Source organism: Nothobranchius furzeri, chromosome 6, assembly GCF_043380555.1.
Source record: "Nothobranchius furzeri strain GRZ-AD chromosome 6, NfurGRZ-RIMD1, whole genome shotgun sequence".
In the NCBI taxonomy this organism is placed as follows: domain Eukaryota; kingdom Metazoa; phylum Chordata; class Actinopteri; order Cyprinodontiformes; family Nothobranchiidae; genus Nothobranchius; species Nothobranchius furzeri.
Window position 1 is genome coordinate 80615617 of NC_091746.1, and position 13655 is coordinate 80629271.

General features: G+C 39.5%; 1 protein-coding gene and 1 long non-coding RNA gene across 5 annotated transcripts in view; one reads left to right on the top strand and one right to left on the bottom strand.

Moving 5' to 3' along the window:
- Positions 1-13655, bottom strand: part of gstcd (glutathione S-transferase, C-terminal domain containing) — an 80409-nt gene that overhangs the window by 19912 nt on the left and 46842 nt on the right. For all 4 annotated transcript variants that reach the window (XM_054744826.2, XM_015943710.3, XM_054744827.2 and 1 more), the window contains exons 6-8: positions 5610-5725; positions 5324-5368; positions 4774-4902 (exon numbers count right to left, since the gene is read on the bottom strand). In XM_054744826.2, the coding sequence (XP_054600801.2) occupies positions 4774-4902; positions 5324-5368; positions 5610-5725 (290 nt within the window). The remainder of the gene's footprint in view (positions 1-4773; positions 4903-5323; positions 5369-5609; positions 5726-13655) is intronic.
- LOC129164474 (uncharacterized) lies at positions 9640-11456 on the top strand. Its single transcript, XR_011520926.1, has 2 exons — positions 9640-10482; positions 11213-11456. It is a non-coding gene; the product is annotated as an uncharacterized lncRNA (long non-coding RNA).

Consider the following 13655-nt stretch of genomic DNA (forward strand, 5'->3'; position numbering starts at 1 on the left):
TCAATCATGGGGGTTAAAATCTTAATAATTCTATTCATCTTCAATTCAGTGGCGCCAAATCGAGACAAGAGTTGTCTCAAGGCACTTGTAAACAATGCAAACTGAGTCCAGTTCATCAAGTAAATTAGTTAAAAGCTTCTTACCCCAAAATTCCACTACCTCCGCTCCGCTCCGGCACGAACTCCGCAGCAAAATCGGCCCCGTTGTAGTCAATCAGAGCTGTTCCACTACCCGCCGTTCCGCCATCCGGCAAAATAGGATCGATTCTATTTTTGACGGACGCCGGAGCACCTCCGCAGTAAATGGACAGAAATCACAACCGCCCAACAGGAAAAGGAGCAAGCACAACTTCCGTTACTTCACAATAAATCGATAAACAAAAGGCGTTTTTTGTTTCATATGCACAGGTTTAACAACTTTTAACCACTATCAGTGGCGGCTGAACTTTAAATGCACAAAAGTAAGCCATAAACACAGTTTCCACTATCAAAGTAGTCACACTTTGTTGATCCAAACACTGCTGATCTCTCAACACAAATGATGGGCAGATTAAACAGTTCATGCCGATGCTTCTCCCACACAACGGGTGTTTGGATTTAACTTCCGCGTTTATTGCTCGGACTGTATCGCAAGATCTCGAAAATCCCGCGCATGCTTGTTTGCCCACCTCAGGTCTCCGCACCGGAGCGGAGCCGTTGTAGAGCGAGTACCAGTAAAAATTGAATTCGGAAGCGAGCGGCTGCGGAAGGCGGGGGCAGAGCGGAGCGGGGGTAGTGGAATTTTGGGGTTATATAAAGGAACCCAGCAGAGTCGCTGACTTGTATTGCCTATCCTTTCCACCGGACGTGAAAACGGCGTGTAACATAATAGCGGAGTTTTACCGGCAAGCTCCCTTCCATCCGGGAGCGACTCAGACACACAAAAGGGGCAAAGGCGGTTTGCTCTACTGGTCTCGCAAAGTCACAAAATGACGGGAGAATTGCAAAAGCACGCATGATTTCAGAGGTATAACAACCAAGGAGAAGGACTGTTGCATGTATCCAAAAAGGTCTGATTTGTTTTCTGCTCTTTTACATCAGGGTAGGAATTGACGTACGTTTATTTGCAGTTGACTTTTATTTTGAAAGTTTCCGGATATTTTACACTGCTTTCGCATTTGACTTCCTGTCTAGCCCGATTAAAACAGCAGGGTTGGACGTGTTTTGAAAGCGTAGTGCATGAAATATAGACGAAAGCGAATGATAGCGTCCCTTTGCTTTATTACACTTTGCTGCCGGTGGAAAGGAACCCGTCCGCTATAACGACGGCTAATTGCTGCGAAGTTCGTTTCACGGCCTTTTCGTGAAGCTTGCACGTCTGGTGAAAAGGAGGCTTCAGAAACTTTACAGCAATCTCCATACTAAGTAGGCATGTAGCGACAGTGGAGAGCCTCAATTATTTACTTATAAACATTTTAAAGATTTTTTTTATAATTTCTCAATCATTTGGTCTGAATTTTAGCCTCCTAAAATCAAGCATACTGAACCATTGCTCCAGTGAAAAACGTTCTGATTAAGCTGGCATAATAAGGAGCCTCATTGCAGTCGAACAATGCTCTGTATGTATATTCTGTCCTGGGAGAGAAAGATGCCTTTATTTAGCATGCACTAACCATAGGGGTACTTGTATAAGTACATTCTTGGGTAATCCATCTTTTCTAGAAAAGGAAGGCTGTCTTTTTGTCACACGTTCACTCAATAATCACATCATGGAAATGATGAGGCTTCATTATTCCCTTTTATTCATATAATCAGGGCCCTCTTCTAGTCTGTCTGGGCCTGAGCTGAGGGAAAATGTCTGCAGCTGTCTACTTCAACATAACCTTCTGCTGGAATGGGCTGCAAAATTACTTTGCTGCAAATGAGTTTGCAGCCACTTTTAAAGGCTAAGTCACAACTATTTCATATGTATACATTTAATTGTCTTATTGAATTAAACAGATTATTTAAAAGAACTACTTTATTGTACTGTTAATTTCTTGTTTTATGTTGGAATAAAAGGCAAGCAAGGACTCCCATAAAAATTATCGAGTAAAAATAAAAAGTAGCACATTTAGTTTATGTGGAGTATGTAAATAAAATAGGGGTCATTTATATTATGTGTGTATTAAATGTTTATGAAATTGTTTTTTATATGAGTTGCAATGATTAAATGTTGTTGTTTTTAAGCTAATAGCTTTATCTAAATATTTAGATGTGTTTAAAGGTGAGGTTAACAGAAAAAAATTTGTATTTATTATTTCTGATTATAATCGGTAACTCGGTTTGCCATGCTGGCTGAACATGAGAATAGTCTCCGACACCCATCTCCTGCATTAGCTTCTGATAGAAAATAGATGGTGAAACTCGCCCAAAAACAGCAGAAAACATCTCAGCTAGTAGAAGCTAACGGTTAGCATTATCAGCTACCACAAGACAGAACTCAGTTTTTTCAGTAACATCCCACCTACCGAGTGCTGTGATTGGCCCACCAAAGCAATAGAACGCTATGACTGGACCGCTACAGAGCCGTGGCCATTTTGGTTTGCAGTAACATCCCCCCACCTGGCTGATAATGCACTGTGATTGGCCCACCAAACCAATAGATCGGTGTGATCAGATCGCTATGGAGGTCAGTCCACCTTTACGTCGTGAAAAAAACTCCATAAAACAATAAAAACATAAAACAATACATTGTTTTTCTAAATTAACGCGCTAATTCAGAGTGACTGATGAGCCAGAATCCTGGCCAGGCTTGTGAAGGTTCGGCTAGCCGTCTGAAGCTCTCTTTTGATCTGGCAATCTGATAGGTCCTGAAACTGTAGCACTGGGGCTTTTTGTACCCAAAGTACGACTTACAAGGCCTTCATTCCTACTAGAGGCCACGCTAATGTATTACCACACCTATAAATTGGGATGAAGTAAAACAATTCCATAAAGCCAGCACAGTAGCAGAAATGACAGACAACCTGCATAAGGGTGTTGGAGATTAGAAACAACTGACAAAATCAATTTCACGGTCAGTTTTGAAGATTGTCCAGATGATTTACATACGTTAGCCCAAGCTTGAACAAAACAATGATTTAACTCAGTTTCACAATAAAAATAAACGTTTTGTACAACCACAGTTACAGTCACATTAACATTCATGTAATTTTAGGATTTTGAGCCCCTATTTTTTGTGGAGCTCCACAATCCTCAAATCATCATGAGTGTTGTAATTAAACATGAAAACACCTTGACCAGCGCCAGCTTGAACTTACACAAAAGCCGGTTAGCTCAACAACATCAGACACGAGAAGAGATTAAAGGAAAACCTTGATGCTCTGACTGAAGGCCGGTTTAACACCTGAACCAGGCAGCAACAGCCTGGAGGAGCAGACTGACTAAAATTAGGAACATCTCAACACAATTAGCATGGCTAAGTGAACGTGACTAAAAATGGGACCATGCATAAAACATGAAAGGTTTAAAACCTTTGTGATGAGTGGCTCCTTCAGGGTATCGTTCACATGCAGGAGGGAAGCCAAAGAAGGGAAAATCAAGTATTTTTTATTCATACATACAAAAATACAAACTGTATGAATTTGAACCTCATGCATCATGTTAAAAAGCATCCATGGGTGTTCCTGGCTGGGTCACTAAAACACTCATATGTAGTTGAGAGGAATTATCTGAATGTGTTTTGTTTTCCCTCCAAGTGGAACAGGTCTCAGTGGAGTGATACAGGAATAAAGATTTTATTTTTCTAATTAATGAAGGTGAATTTATATTCCTATTTGTCCCAAAGAAAGTTGCAGCATGGAACAGCTGGTTCGTCTAAAACTGGGCTATGATTCACAACAGGAAATCGCACATGTCTCAAGGGGACTAAATGACCTGAGATACATTTGAAATGCCCGCGCCATGAGGGAAGAACCAAATTCATTGTTGGAAAAGCCCGATCGTTCAGTACGATCTGATGTCAATGTTTTCTGTCCAGTAGGAGGCCTGTCCCTGTTGGCGTAGTTAGATCCAGGAGGTCACTGTTTTTGACAGGATGTGGATTTTTTTTACCATCATAAAAAGACGGATTGAACACATTTTCTTACAAAAAATTAAGTAAAATTATACCAAATATTATGAGACTGTTATAACAAATGAGTCATGAAATAATGTATTGAATATGTAAACAAATATACTGTGTAACAAGAATCAGCTTTTTAGGGTTTTAATCCCAGGACTGTGTGTGTGTGTGTGTGTGTGTGTGTGTGTGTGTGTGTGTGTGTGTGCCAATTTTTGCAACACTTCAAGCAAACTTTGTCTTACAATCTGTGACCCGCACTTGTATAGCGCATTTCAGAGCCATCGTACTCCAAAGTAGCGCTGGACAATAATTCAATAGTTCAATATATCTATCGACAGACATGTGGTGCCATTGGAAAAAAATCGGTAAATAAAACTTTGATGAAGAAAAGTTTCCTTCCTTCATTATAACCTTTTTTTTCATTATAAATCTATATAATATAATAATAATAATCTATATATCGTCCAGCCCTACTCTAAAGCACTTTACACTACAGTGTATGATTCATCCATGCACACACATTCGCACGCTGGTGGTGATGAGCTACATCGTAGCCACAGATGCTCAGGGACGCACCGACAGAGGCGAGGCTGCTGAGTACCGGGGCCAGCAGTCTCTCTGACCACCACCAACAGGGTAAAACGTGTTGAACAAGAACAAAACAGATAAAATAAAGAGAACGCTGCTCACCCCAATGTGGAACAGTCCAGTGAAGTAATCCAAGTTAGCCTGAAAGAAGCTAATGTTTTTCAGTCCGAGCTCAGTGCTTCGACGCTGGGCCCTCACCAAGGACTCCTCTTTGTTCTCTATTAGAATGATCTTAAATTAAAATAAATACAAAATTAGTCACTTTTTTTTCTAAATCCTTGGAATAAGAAATATTCACACAGAAATCCCATCTAGGCATTACAATTTTCATGTTAGAGAAAAACATTCAGGAGTAACACATTTTTTAGATTATTCTATGAATAGAAATAACAGAAATAACATTTATTTCAGACTAAAAGCCACCCTAAACCTAGCATTTAATATCATTCCCGAATAAATATTGATTTTTTAATGTTTCTAAAATGCTATTAATTTCACAGAAATGAAGCTCAAAATGAATCCAGAATGCAATTACAAACAACTGTGTGTGTGTGTGTGTGTGTGTGTGTGTGTGTGTGTGTGTGTGTGTGTAGGGAAAAAAAAGGAAGAAAACTCATGCACACGAGGGAATGCATCTTCAAACACACTTTACCTGGCAATCTGGAAGTGTGTGAGCCAGAACAATCCCCACATGACCCTGAGAGCCAGCAGCAAAGAAAACAAACCAAAAAGTAAAACGTAAGCACAGCACACATCAAAGAGGGCATCAACAGAGGTATGAATCCTGCTGTGCTTCAAAAAGAAATCCCTAAACAACAGAGCAAAGCTGCTCTGAGTGCTTCTAAGATCGTAACGGCCAGTCTTCCTGGGTGTTGTGTCCATTTAAGTGGCGATAATATGAGGACGTCTTCCAGTAACATGTAACCACACATTCGTACCGTTCCACTGCAGAAATCCACAACCGTGCATCCTGGACTGGCTAGCTTGGAGACCATGGCAACCAAGTTATTTAGCTGTTGCATCTTCCTGGTAGAACGGATATTTGACATTTTCCCTGCAAAGAAAAAGAACATGAGAACAGATTCTTATTGCATTTGAAATTAGGTTGGAAATCAACATCTGAAAATTCAGCTGAGGGATAAAAAAGCAGCCAGTGAGAGAGAGGATAATGGAATAAGAAATGTTACGGGTACCTTAGAACTTTGTTGGCTACAAATACATGAAAACTTTCAAAAAAGGACTTAACATTAACGTATTCTAATGCCGCCTTTACTGACGTCAACGATATAAAAGACTTCCTCCAGAATCTGCTTCAAACCCTGATTTACAACCAACAATTTCATGAAACGGTTATGGCTCACCGATGAAAAGACCTCCGCGCTCTCATCACTGTGATTCTCATCAATTGCCAGGTGGCACAAACAATCTCTCATCATCAAAAGTGTGCCTCAGAGATAAAAATCAAGTGTCTCCTTGTTTGCGGCAGAAATTCCAACTGCTGTGTGAGTAATATGTGCCCATTAGCTCAAAAACCACTGAGATGTCCCGCATCGCCAGTGGTCTGGTGCACCATTCGGCAGTTAGCTACTGTTGTGCTGTGCAAAAAGCTTTTTTCTGTTTGTAAATTTAGACTGATGAGGGATTTGTTTACCCCCCGACGTTGCATCCACATGTTCGAAACAAAAAGCCTACTGGTATGGTCCCAGTTAGAATTCACACAACAAAGATGGTGGCAAATAAAATTAAAAAATGATGAAAGCAGCAGAAAGATTGACTTTGAACATCAGTACTTCACACAGATACGCACTTCTGCAGTTAAACTGAACTTTGTACAAATGTTTTTTGATGCCTTTGAATTCATTTGTAATTTAATGAATGAAGAACTTAGCAGGACAGAGGTTATAAATTTGATGCAACCTACTAAGAAAGAAGGAAGTAAAGATTAGAAATGTTTGCTTTTTTTCTAAAACTGGTTTCATTTTTGATTTGCTCAGCACTTGTGGGAAAAAGTGTCTTAAGCTGCATAAAGCTGTTGTCTGTCAGGTTTTTGACTCTCAGGAGGAAAAAGAAACCTGGGAGAGTGAAATAACTGAATCTAAAATCTGATTAAATGCTTTGGCTGAAACTAGGGATGCTCAATATTGGCTTTTTTACCAATATCCGACATATGATATTATCTAATTCTTAATTTCCGATTCGAACAGATAACCATAAACGCAGGGGTCCCTCTAATAACAAAATAATTTTGGCTGCTAACATCACGGATCTCCTGCCATAGACAAAATTGCAACTACATCAATTTAAGTTAGTAATAGAAAAACGTCATGTTTAATTTGTCTCCAACAGCAGTTGAATATTCTCCTTGAGATAATCCTGACTAACGTGCAGCGATGCCTTTAGGCCGCATATTAAGTTCAGGATGGGAATAAGTTTAACTAAAAAGTTAATAAATAGTAACTGATTCAATGAAAAATGTGAAAATGTTTTAGGTTTTCAAAATGGATCAAAGTGACACATCACTGTTACACATGATCTTAGTTATATAGTCTGTGAGAAAAGCGACAGAGTGAGCGCTGCAGGCCTATCACTGACGTAGTTTTTCCCCCTCCCTTCAGGTGCGTTTACATTTGGGCACAAATGAGAGAAAAAACGGCTCACGAACACATTCTCGCTTTATATGTTCGTGCCTTGGAAAACATTTGTCTTTATAACTATTGATGCGTTCAGGGAATGTTTGGGCGTGTGCCAAAGTTATTTATAGCTGATAAAATGTAAGCAGCGTGAGCGTACACGTGCTAAATGAGGCTAACTGCCAAGTGTGACGCTAAGATGTGTGTATTAGCCAGTAATGTATTTTTTCTGTTTTCTTCTGTTGCTTCGGGTGAAGATTCTTTCACTTGTTTTAGATGTTTTGCTAGCTGCTAGCTCCACATAGCTACGTAGTGTAGTGTAAAGCGCTTTGGAGTCCTTACTCTGAGAGGCGCTATACAAGTGTGGGTCATTCATCAATTACGTGCTGTTAGGACAGCTATATCCTATCCTCTATAAAGGGCAAATTCCTAATTATTCACAAGTTATGCCAAATAATAGTAAAATATCTCAAAAACTAAACATCAGATCTGTCATATTTTGGCATTCTGAGAGAGAGGAGATGAAGCTGAAGAGCTTGATGTCTAATATGTGTGATATGTAAAAGTTGGGTCACTAAAGGAGTAAAAACCAATACAGATATTTTCTGATATTACATTTTAAGGCCAATAGTGTCCAATAATATTGGACATCCATCATGCATGTTTAGTAAAGTTCGCATTTTCACATGTAAGAAAAATCCAGACATAGAATTAATGTTAAATATCCCACCATTGAAACTAAGGACAAAACTGGCACGAGTTTTTAATAGGGACACGTCTGTGCACAACACAAAAAGAACCCAAGGTAATCACAGAGGGCCTTCCATAAACCCATCACACACATTCATGCAGCAGCTGTGATTTAAGGTAATTTTAAGAGCAAAGATATCTCTTTATGAAATCTGAACACATTTACTCTGTTTTTTTTTATTTAGCGTTCCAGGGAAGAGCTATGAGTGGAAAGTGATGTCTATGTGTGTCACACCTAAAGGCTGGGTTAAAGTGAGTAGGCAGCAGGTAAAAAGGATGCTTGGCGAGTAATGTGTTTCAGAGTTTTTAATTTCACATTTCATTTAAATCCTGCTATCATGAATAAAGTTAAACCAGATGTCCAAATGGTTCAAGTTCAAGGTCACCATCGAGTGCATTCGTTTCAGTCCAGGCTGGATGAGCACTGTAAAGGATGGTAACAGTAAACGAATAAAGGATTAAAGAATAAAACTAGTATTTTACCAGGAAGTTGGACTCCTAAGAACTGGAATCTCTTTACAACAGCATCCTGTTGTCCTCTGCTGTGTTTCACACCTGTACTCTGAGAAAATGTTGAAGTCAGGAGTTGTTCCATGTCCTTGACACCTCCTGTCACTGCCAAGGAGTTAATCTGCTCCTGCCACTTCTTTGTCCAAGCATTTAAAACTGTGTTTGTTGCTCTCTGTACAAAGTTTTATATACGACAGCTAATAGTTCTCCATCTTGGTTGGAATCTCAAGACAAAACTTTCAAAAAATAAAATTCTCCAGAAAGACTTGAGGGACTAATGATGACGACAAATTAAAAAGATGTCAAGAAGTTTTGAGTCCTTGGGAAGAAAGTATAAAGATAACAAGGATGAGTTCAAATCTTTTATATAATAATTAAAATAATACAAAGTGACAATGTGTAGTTTTTACCATTCATTTCTGGAAATATCCATTGAAATGTTGTAAATGAAGTAAAAGATAAACAGTTGTTGAAAATTATTGGCAGTTTCATAACATACAACCAAAAACATTTGGGTATAAACTACATTGGAGTGGGTCTGACCCCTTTTTTCCACCGGAGCCGTCAGCAGCACGTTACTGCAGCAGCACGTCTTGCTCGCGTAAACTGCTGCTTGGCCCCTCCCACGAGATGCGAAGCAGCAGGGGAGCAGCGGTCACCGACCGAGCACAAAGTCACACGAGTGACTTCGTCAGTAAACACAACAACAAGCAGGAGAAAACTACAACATGGCTCCAAAAGGTTTGTGTTTTATGTTCTGTCGGTTTTATAATCGCCAATACGGACCTGAAAAACAAAGGAGACCGCTAGCTAGGTGATAACTTCTCACGGGGCCGCACAGTTAGTAACTTTTTTTAAAAGTAAAGCAACCGGAAGGCAGTACGTGTCTTTATTCTGAAAATCTCGGGAGCTTCTCTCCATTTCCGTGTCCAATTTCCTGTCTTTCCTTCCCCAAAAATGTCGAACTTGACCCGTTTCAGAGGCGTCACGCGTAGAAATTAGAACCGGCGTGTAAAGGCCGCGACATGCTGCTCCTGAGACGCGGCCGACTCGCGCTGCTGACGGCTCCAGTGGAAAAGGTTCTGTTGACCACAGCGGTTCCTATCAGCAGCTATGACGTGCTGCTGCAGTAACGTGCTGCTGACAGCCCCTGTGGAAAGCAGGGGTAAGTCTCTGGGCTATGCCAAATTGGATGCAATGTTTCCTTCTGCGAAAGCCCATGAGGACAGAATGCATTTACTGATTTGTAACAAATGGTTACAAAACTTCCAGCATTAATAAACTTGTTAAACTTTTACACATTTATCTCTTCACTCATTGCAAGTGATGAAAGGGAATCTGATGTTCTTGTTATTTTGTTGGAGGTTGCACTCTAGAGCTGAAACAACTAATCGATTTAATCGATTATAATCGATTATTAAAATAGTTAACAACTTTTTTAGTCATCGATTAGTTGTTTAATAATCATATTTTACCGCATAAAGTCTATTTTTACCACAATCTGACATCGGTTACAAGCTGTTAAATTTGCCGCCAGTGTGTGGCAGTAATGAGCCACTGATCTACCAGTGGAGCCGTAGAAGAAGAAATGAGCCAATGAGTGCCCTCGGTTTTCATGACGTATCACGTTACTGACGCTCATCTTGCTGTGAGAGATGGCGGATCAACAAGAAATACGGAAGAAAAATAGAAGCGACAAAACTGAAGAGAAACCCCGGACAAAAACCTCACGAGTATGGGAGCACTTTACTCTAGATGCCTTGAAAAGACGGGTGACCTGCAAAATATGCAAAAACCATCTAGCATGGCACAGAAGCACGACGTCCCTAAGTGAACATTTGAGACGAAAACATGTGGGGGCTGATGCAGCAGAGGAAGAGCACCGCGGTCAAGTGAGCCGTCATTTGGAAGAGCCAGCCCGGTAAGTAACAGAAAATACACAAGCTGGACTTAGTGTTTTAGCTGAGTTCGTTATAGTGGATGTTAAACATGTTTTTTTGCCGCGTCAGTCTACGGTGTTCTACTTCTGATTGACTAGATGCCATCGTGAATCTCCTCCGTGTTGTGAATCATGCACTTGCCAAATTCAGCACGTCTGTTTATAAGAATGTTCTCATTAAGAGAAAAACGGCACAAACCCATAACTATGTTCCTCATTCAAAAAAGGACAACTCCGCGGTGAAAAATTTACAGACGAGCTGTGTCCAGGTGAATATAACGCGGCATAGTTGTACGCTTTCAATTTTTAAATACAGGAGAAATTCGGAAAAAGTCATTTTTTTACTATTAAAAGGCTGTTTTACTGTCTAACGCTGTAAAACGCCTCACAACACATTTTAATCATGTTTCTTAAACAGTATTACACAAAATAAACATTTTTCACATTTCTCTAGCTAATTTAAACACTCCCGACTCAAAGTAAAAACCTCATGAGCTTCTTACTTAGAGCTTTTTAATAGTAAAAAAAATTAGAATTTTTTTCTGAATATCTCCTGTTGCGGGCTATTTTGTAGAACGTAACCCTCAAAATAAATGATCACTGTATATTGTTAATTAATTCAAATAATATAATATTGATTTAGTGTTGTAGTGTGTGTGTTGCTTTATTTTATATGTGTACTTATTTCAGTCTATTTGTGTTTCTTATGCAGAAAAAAAAAACAAGCAACGATGGACAACTACATGGGGAACAAGACACTCACCCCCCAGCAATTCATACCACTTACAAACTCTATTCTAAACATGCTGGTAAAAGACATGAGGCCACTATCCATGGTGGAAGGAGCAGGCTTCCAGCTAATGCTAAAAATTATTCTGGACTGATATTTTGCACTGTTTAGCTCATTTTATACTGCTGACTGTGTTCATGTGCAATAAAATAGATTGCAGTCAACTGCACAATTCTCTTATGTTTTTTTTCTTAACTGAAATGCATCCATCACTTGTATAGGTTAAATAGCTAAACAATAACAAACCGATTAATCGATTAATCGAAAAAATAATCGACAGATTAATCGATTATGAAAATAATCGTTAGTTGCAGCCCTATTGCACTCCCAAGGACTTTTGACCCTAATGGCCATCCGTTGGTAAGATCTTACTTGAACACAAAAATAATGCTTGCTTGCAATGATTTAGGTATCTACTGCCCCCTATCACCAGGGAAAGTGCACACTGTCACTTTAAATTACCAGCTCTGGGAGATCAGGGTTCGCTTCCCGGTCGGGTCACACCAAAGACTTAAAAATGGGACCCAATGCCTCCCTGCTTGACACTCAGCTTTAAGAGCTTGGACCGGGAGAGGGGTTAAACTGCCAAATAGTTCCTGAGCGCAGCCGCAGCTGCAGTTCACCGCTCCCCTCCATGGGGATGGGTCAATGCGGAGATGATTTTCACCAGTGTGTGATGATGACTATGGGACTTTTACTTTACATACCCAAATTTTGCAAACACAAAAATGGTTGTCACTCAGCCAGCTGAGCTGATATGCATCTGAATTTGAAAGGTATTCACAACATTTACTCTAAGGACCAATTTCTTTCTATTTCCAGGAAAATGGGATTAACTATTAATAATTTAAAAAAGCATGAAGTCTAAACAAAAACAGATGTAAGGTGGGTTTAAGAAAAGATGCGAAGACACCATCCACAATACAAACTGCTGACAAAACAAAAGCAGCAATAAAAGTTCCTGTATAAATAAAACATTTTATATTGTTTTTCTACAGCAGCAGGTTGACTTGGGCTTTGAGCTCTCCCAAAACCTAGCAAGCAGAAATCATGCTGTGGCAAAGTCATCGTGGGTCAGTGAGAATCCATTAGCCTGTATGTCCTCTGCTAAAAGGTGTCCAGCTCTGCTCCAACAGCTGGCAGCGAGCCACCATCGCATCTTTTCTTTGCCGATGCTGCTTGTACTCTTATCAAGCAGGTCCATCACACAGATTAGAGCCTGAAGACAAAACTGTGGCAGTGAGGAGGCTATACAAAAATCTGTGGACATGCTGGTGTTGAAAGGGAACATGAAGACCAAGTTAAACTTATGTCTGAAATACGACCGTCACTCTGAGTTTAACATGCAGGCTAAACATGAAAATAGTCTTCTACCCCCATTTCCTGTATCAGCCGCTGACAGCAAATTGTTGGGGAAACATTCCGATTAGAAAGGTCAGTCAGATCTACGTCACACTGAAAATTAGCATTCATGGACTCACCCATCTTGGCTCATGATGGGGAAGACTGCTGTTGATTTAGCGTCCAGGAGAGAGCAGGACACGTTTTGGGTTGTAGAAGCTAACCATTAGCATTAGCAACTCCACAACATGGCAGAACTCCTCCAGGCTTGTGTTGTGTTTTTTTAATTGGCAGTTAAAAATAATTTCGGCTGATTTAGAAAAAATTGAATAAATCATTTGGCCGATTCTAGCGTTAGACTACCGCTTACATGCTTCAAAAGAAAGGACATACCATAGCTGATGCAGACTTTATGAACTTTTCATGGACATGTTTGTGTTTGCGGAGGTAAAACATCTATGTTGCAGAACAAATGGAGTTAGTGGTAGACAGGGTTTTTCCTGGCTCAAATTGAGGCAGAGGTGGTACCATCCTGACCATGCGCCAGCACATGCATACTCTGTGCATTCAACTTCCTCACTTTTTTTAAAGGCTAAATATTTTTTTCGTTAAGTGTTCTAATCTAAGCTTCTGTTAATTAATATAATATTCCATTTGACAATGTTTCAAGTGAAACAAAAGTGGTTGGTGCAAAAAAAAATGAAATAAAACAACAAAATTATCAGGCTGAAATAACAGACTTATTATAAAAGGCTCAATAATATCCATTAGATTGGTGTTTAGTTCCCTTTTTCCCATCCGATATTTAAAGTTAAAATATTTTCTTAATATTTGACCTATATTTCAGTAACATTTTAGGTTTGTATTAATAACACTCATCTTAGTCAAAATAACACATAAATATATCCAGTAAAATATAATGCATTTCATACAGAGACTGCTCTTTTAAGAATATTTAACGATACATTTTTAACTATCGATTCCGGTCAATCAGCTGTATTGATCCTTTTAGACCTAACGGCGG